This window comes from Oculina patagonica, chromosome 4, assembly GCF_052425735.1.
Source record: "Oculina patagonica isolate OP01 chromosome 4, crgOcupat, whole genome shotgun sequence".
Classification (NCBI taxonomy): domain Eukaryota; kingdom Metazoa; phylum Cnidaria; class Anthozoa; order Scleractinia; family Oculinidae; genus Oculina; species Oculina patagonica.
The window spans coordinates 16,603,340-16,610,458 of NC_135761.1; the positions used below are offsets into that span (position 1 = coordinate 16,603,340).

At 40.2% G+C, this 7,119-nt stretch overlaps 1 protein-coding gene across 1 annotated transcript; it reads left to right on the forward strand.

Annotated features, from left to right (window-relative positions):
* The first annotated feature begins 313 nt into the window (after positions 1 to 313).
* On the forward strand, positions 314 to 6,957 carry LOC144649711 (melanotransferrin-like). Its single transcript, XM_078509275.1, has 5 exons — positions 314 to 472; positions 3,239 to 3,451; positions 4,229 to 4,501; positions 4,934 to 5,176; positions 5,892 to 6,957. Exons 1-5 carry the CDS (start codon positions 415 to 417, stop codon positions 6,308 to 6,310), a joined length of 1,206 nt encoding a protein of 401 aa, XP_078365401.1. The 5' UTR covers positions 314 to 414; the 3' UTR covers positions 6,311 to 6,957.
* The last annotated feature ends 162 nt before the right edge of the window (positions 6,958 to 7,119 follow it).

Below are 7,119 nucleotides of genomic sequence, written 5' to 3' on the forward strand. Positions count from 1 at the left end.
CATTTAAGTGACAGTTCTTGCGCAAAGCATTATTGCCTCCACTGTTTTGGCGTTATTTTCACTCAAAGGCCTTTCGAGGAACTAGGAAATGGCCTATTAGGACTTACACGAAGAACAATAACGATCGCGAGGTGATTTTCAATCAATCATGTTCGTTTTCATTTTGGCGTTGTGCGCTGCCCGCTCGCGCTACTTCGCGATACCCAGACCCCTCGTCTCCCGCATGCATGATTGGACTCAAACTTGAACAAATATTATTTCTTCCATTGCCAAAAAAATGTCACAAACTGTCATATAGCTTTTGCCCTTGACTGATAGCTCCTGCGCAATACTTCCGCAACGCTTGATTGCTTTGCGCTTGGTGTTAGTTTCACTCCGAAGGCGTTGTCTGGGTGCTTCAACTGTTCAGCAACAATGGCGAAATCTTTGTTCGTTTTCCTGGCCTTGGTGACAATCCAGTGTGCTTTTTCAGGTGAGGAGATTAACTCTACCTTTGTAGCTAGACCTGAGACGCGTATTTGAAATATACAGTCCATTCTGTTGATTGCAAATTTTAGTCACAACGTTTCTGCTGTTTCAGCTGCCTCCATTTCATATTTATTTTACTGAGTGATTCTAGCTGCAGCTTTTTCCTTTTCCACTTTGCGTGGCCAATTCGATCTCCTGCATTTTCCCTTTGCTAGTCTTAAGATAATAACTTAAGCTTCAGATAATCGACTTTTTAGACATCAAAAGCACTGAATCTTGTCGAAACTACGTGGAAGTCCTGAGATGCGACGATTCCTAGGTGCACTCTATATTTGCACTCTGTATTTGCTCGTGTCGGATTTTGCACCACCAGAAATTAAATTTGTTTTATTTTAAGTGATTTTCCTCTTGGAAAGACCAAGGCGAATAAGGGAAAGAGTTTACAATGTAAATATGGCGTTTGCATTTTTCATAAAGGACCACAAAGGTATTATCTATAGGCTATAGTTTGTGTTTTTCATGCAGAGGCACCCATGGCAACAGTTAAAGTTGTTTCAAATTGAGGTATGCTGTTTTAGCCGTTTCCCCTGCAATAAAGCAACTTGAAAAGACCACGATCTCAGTTTTATTTAGATGATGGACCGTGGATGGGAAATGTTTGATGTCTATCAGTCGTGGTACCATAGAAGCGAGCAATGTTGGGCCATTTCGATTTCCTTTATGTACCTAGTGTCCGTCATAGCTTTTTCAAGTGTCCTCGAAGAGAATATGTAGATTACTTTTAATGTTATGATATTGATGCAACCTTCTCCATACATTTTCCATTTTGGAATAAACGTATCAAAGAAAAACATGCAACCTCAGATATTTTATTTTACGGTATGTCGAATCACGAGTCGTGTGTTTATTTTTATTATTTTTTTAAAAATTCCCTTTGTCCACGGGATAAAGACGATAAAGGAATCGGAAGGCAAGAAAAAAACATTTAAGATCTGACCGAAATCTTCCTGTCTATTCCTTTCTTTCGGTCTTTAAGGAGGTTTTTTTCTACAAGTAAATAGTTATTATCAAAAGAATAAAGAATGTAAATATTGTTGCAACTACGCTTCATTCTCGGTAAAAGGCGCCCACGTATCGTTGAAGGGTTGACCTATATAACTGATAAAAGACCCACTGGTCGCGCGCTCATTGGCTATTTGTGTGGGTGGTTTAGGCTCGAAAGTGGCATGATATGTAACTCAAGAAGCCAGCTCTCAATCTGTCTCGTCTCCAGGTGCTGCAGCACACATCGAATACAAATAGATGCCCCGGGGGGGGGGGGGGGTACTCCCTATAATGGCCTATACGGGGAGGCTCCGCCCGAAAGGGGTACCTTTTTCAGGCTCCAGGTATATAAAAGGGTAGGGATTTCACAAGTTTAGGTATATGAAAGGGTAGGGAAATCTGCCATAATGATATTTAAAAAGGCCTTTACATTAAATATTCCGAGCAGACGCAACTTTTGGCTGTATCGTCTTAATTTATTAAGCGCTACATAAAAATGACAAGAAAACTTCCTGTTTTAGGTAAATGTGATGTTGTGTAGGTATATGAAAGGGGTGACTTTTTGCAATAAAAGGTATACAAAAGGGGTACCTTTTCTATCAAAATGGTATATAAAAGGGTAAGGGGTTGGATCTCCGGGCGGAGCCTCCCCGTACAAAACTTTTTCGAGTACCCCCCCCGGGATAGATGCATGCTGACTATCATGAACTAACTTTGTGTCTCAACAGTAGACCTTATCGAAACGTATAATATTTCCGTCAGTACCATAATAGATATCCCTTACCCCCTCCCATGCGGTATCAACGTGCCGCGCCGAAAAAGGGAAAACTCCACTTGTGAAGTAGATAAACAAGTTTATTATTAGCCACTGATATCAGCTTGACATCAGTGAGTACTTTTATGTGTTCGTGCGGTAATACATGCTCGCTCTCTCTAAACTTGCGTGACCTCCTTTCAAAACGAACCTTGTTTTTGAAACGCACTCCTTATCGGCTTTGGTCTCTCGACCTTCGTTATCTCTCATTAAAACGTACTTTTAATCTGGGTGCAGTATTTCTAAATTGGTTTTGGCTTTGGTCTTCGAATGTAAGCAAATTTTCGGTCACGTTCAAAGTTGAATGTATTGAATGAGGTGGGACAACAGGGAGCCTGGGTCTTGACGGGATGGCAAAAAGCGAACGCCTTTTTAATAGAGGTCTTTCTTTCAAAATGGCGAAAAAAGAAATGTCTGCACTGATCCTAAAAGAGAAATATTTTTTGTCCGGGCGCAAGGTCAATATCTCAATATCCGGGAGTTTTGTTTTGCCATTCTAACAATTGAACGGCTCAAAAAAAGGTGCAGCATTTTTCCTTTCCACCTTTCAAACTGTCCTCGCCTGGTTTATTTTTCCACCAAAGCCTAACTTGTTTTAAAACCTGGATGAATGACATATTTCACTCATCAGGTTACTGAAAGAAAAGGGCTAAAAATGATACACCGTATATATACTAAGTCATACAAGCTTTTAACCCAAACAGAAGAATCCCCAGGGTCTTGCAAGATAGCAGCCTCCGTCGAGGATTTTGTGACACGTCCGTCTGCAACGCAGGATAGCAAGATATAGAAATGTCATAAGTTTCCTTCTTTTGTGATGTTGGAGCTATTTTTCCATGCAAACAAAACAGTATTACTGAGAAATTCTGGTACCTCGAGTTGAAATGATGTTTAAAAACTAATCTTTTTCAGCATCGTTCGACTTCAGATGGTGTACCTTGTCGACAGAAAAGGCAAAGTGTGCTGACTTCATAAAATATGTTAACATGACTGCACGGAATAATCTAAGCATGGACGTGACTGTGGATTGTGTTATTGGAAAAGATGCTGATGATTGTATTGCTAAGATCAAAGATAACAAAGCTGACTTGGTGACACTGGATGGTGGGGACTTGTACAAAGCAGGTAAGATAATTATTATTATTATTATTATTATTATTATTATTATTATTAAGGCATGGGATAGTTATGTATTCACCGTCAATGAGTTTACGCTGGACTCTAGCCTCACCTCCATGCAATTGGAAAAGAACACGTATATATATTAACCTACGTCACAGATAACTCATCTTGAAAGATTCAGCCTGCATTTCCCACTTCTCTTCAGCTTGTGATTTTCTATCTCAGTTAGCGTCAGGGCTCCTGTTAGCGTTAAATTAGGCTTTTTTCGACTTTGGGGTGTCTTTTGTCAATAAAAGACGCGATATATCATGATAGCTCATTTAATCCAGAAAGTGAAACTACCAAATATTGAAAATAGTAAGAGAGAACAAATAATTATTTCGAATTCTGTACCGTTCCAATGCGAGACGTTTTCTGATCATGTTGGCAGTATTGGAAGGAACTCAGTTGATAGGGAATCCTTGTAGTAATTTTCTAAATTAGTCCGAAAGTATGAAATAGTCCCATGGAGGCATGAGATAAAGTAATCATGCATGCAATACCTTTCTGTGCTGTATCGTGAATGTCCCTTAGGGTGGCTTGACTATTTTTTGAGAACGCACACTGGCCTAAGGAGTCGTTTGTATATATTTCAATTCCCTTGGAGGTAGTTTCGAGGTATACCACTTTAAACCACATGTTTACCTTTTATTCCAATTCTGAAGAAAATAATAAAAAACTTTAGAGATAAAAACAAAAAAAGACCGTCATAAGTAACTTTGTTATCCTCTCACAACGCAGGTAACGCTCTCGCTCCCATTGTTTCTGAGCAATATAAACAGTATGGAATGGAGTATTACGCAGTCGCTGTGGCGATGAAGAACAATACAGACTTCAACTTTAAGACTCTTAAGGGGAAGAAGTCTTGCCACACTGGAGAGCGGAAAACAGCAGGCTGGAATTTACCGATCGGACGTCTGCTGCGCTTAAAACTAATGCCGGCTGTGGCATGCGGAAACGCCAACAACGACTTCATGTCAGCTTCCAAGTTCTTCAGTGAGAGCTGTGTGCCGGGTAAGGAACAGTTTTCTTCTCCCTTTACAGATGATTTGACCTCTCTCTTCTAATCAACGCACGGAGAGATGTTTTTCGAGATCGTTTCCCAGAGAACTCAAACTGAGTAAATTTACGGCTAATCGTACATGCTTGTGAAATAAGAGAGACCGTTTGGTTGAAAGTGATCTACTGTCTTCTACCAAAACAGTCGTTTTAGCATCTCTCCCCAGTCTCACTCACAGTTTTGCCATTGGCTCCAGACCTCTCTTTCTCTTGTTCGAAGACCTGGCGCGTTCGCAAAATATACGACTGTTATGCAGTCTACTACCAAACTGGACTGACTTATCGATAAGCGATACTAAGTCCTGGTAACAAGGCAACATAACAAATTGATATTTTCTGGCACTTCTAACTGAAAAACGAACTAAATGTTTTTCTTTGCTTTGTTAGGGATTGACCGTACAGCATACAGCAACCTCTGTGCACTGTGCGCTGGTTCAGGCGCTGATAAATGTTCCAAAAGCATCGCCAAGAACAAGTACGCAGAATACATCGGAGCCTTCAAGTGTATGGCGGACGGGAAGGGTGACGTGGCCTTTGTGAAACATACAACCACAGAAGAGGTGGTGAAGAGTGGAGGATATAAAACTCTCGCGGATTACGAATACCTATGCAAGGACGGAACTAGAAAAGGTGACATATTAATGTCAATATATATCTATACATTACCACTTATAATGCAGTTCCAGGCTTTTCACTAAAAAAAAGTTGAAATCTTCATTTTTACAAAATGTTAAAATTGCAACATGAATGTACTGCTCAGCGGTTTTCATTTGAATAGTGACACGCAAGGGTACTGAACATGCACAGACTTTAAGGTTAGAGCCACCTTGTACAGCATAATAAACAGTACCCCATGAAAGTTCTGCTCAGTAGCTTTCATTTGAATGGTCACACCCAGACGGGTAACACTCACGGCAGACGTGAAAGGCTGCTTTTCAGTGTCGTAAAACCGAAACCAAAGTAATCATTTTAGCCAATCACAAAAGACATAGAAAATCCAGTGAACCAATCAAAACTCCGCAAAGCAAATACAAGTAGCCGGCACGAAGCGCGGGAAAACGTGCGCAAGCGAGTCACGATTGGTTTTGGTTTTACTTCTGATTGGCTGAGAAAGTGGCGCGAGAGTTTAAAACCAATCACTTAGCGTAGTAATGCAAAACCAATGCAAACGCAAATTACTTTCGACACTCGAGTGAAAACCGCTCTACTTGGTTGGTGTTTTCTTCCTTAGAAAACTAGTATTTTAAAGCGTCCTTCAATTGGAAAATAAAAAATAGCTTACAATAACGTTACGAACCACCTTGTACAACATCATATAAGTACCACATCTATTCTCTTTTATCAGCCATTGGAGAACACGAGACTTGCAATCTCGGCAACAGCCCCGCACATGCAGTGGTGACAAAAAAAGGCAACGCCAACATCGCGAAAATCATTCAGATTTTAAAGGCGATGAGTGATATGTATGGTGTCAACCAGACGGATTGGAAACAATTCCAACTGTTTAACTCCACCACTTACGGCGGATCCAATTTGCTCTTCAAAGATTCCGCAACTGAGCTAGTGGGCATCGAGAGCGCCAAACAAACCTACACGGCCTTCCTTGGAGCTGATTACGTTAATGATCTGGAGGCGCTGAAGACATGTGAAACGTGCATGTGCATTCAAACAACCACTGCGCCCCCCAAAGCGGTTGCCATCGTGACCTCCCCCATCACTCAGCTTGTGCTGCTGATAGCGTTGTTCAGCGTTCTGTTCCTGTAGAGTGAAACGCGAACTCAGGCACACTTGATATGTAGGTGTCTGCTGTTAGATTAAAACTGAATAGAGACACCATAGATCTGCAGAGCTGCTTTAACGCAGGCATCCATAAAAGGCAGAGTATAAGAGACTTTGTGTAGTTGAAGTAAAACAGCTGACATTTCGAGGGTTGGTTCTTAGTGCGACTAGCTGAGTAGTGTTTTTTTACAATCGTTATTTTCGGGTTTGTCACACTGCGTAGCGTTGCGTGACGGCCGAAATAGACTTCTAAATTGGAGAGACTACCAAAAACTAGTAAAACAGTGCGTGAGTCATCTTATTTGAATGTTAACGTTAGTAGCTAGTTTTTTGCACCTTGTTATTTCAGTGAGTCTTAAATGCAAAGGTAATAAAAGTGGGACGTAAAGTAGCTTGCATTTCAAAAACCGAGGAAAAGAAAAGTAAAATGGAAGAAGATAGGAAGAAGGAAGTGTTTTTCTAAATTTTTAAAAGTAAAAAGTAAAAGCGGTAGAACTTAAGGTTACTTGGAGTAACGATATTTCTGGAATTAAACGAAATCTACAAGTAATTGTAATGGCTATGCCTTAAAAAATCAGTAGTAGAAGAAAATAAAAGGCATTTTTGCATTGATATATGCAAATGTACCGATACTCTGGCTGGGTTTAATATCGTTTATTTGAGATCCTATTAATTAATTGGCTTAGTTCGTTACCCTTGATAAACCCTTCTTTCTCAATATATTGTATTAATAACATTTTCTTTTATCCTTTATTAGTAGAAACTCAGTTGTGTTCTATTGGAAATCCGCGAAT

Excerpts from the sequence above, each read along its gene's own strand:
- LOC144649711 (XM_078509275.1), top strand. The coding sequence starts at position 415 with ATGGCGAAATCTTTGTTCGTTTTCCTGGCCTTGGTGACAATCCAGTGT. Across the intron at positions 473-3,238 it reads AATCCAGTGTGCTTTTTCAG|CATCGTTCGACTTCAGATGG; the intron begins GTGAGGAGATTA and ends AATCTTTTTCAG. Across the intron at positions 4,502-4,933 it reads CAGTGAGAGCTGTGTGCCGG|GGATTGACCGTACAGCATAC; the intron begins GTAAGGAACAGT and ends TTGCTTTGTTAG.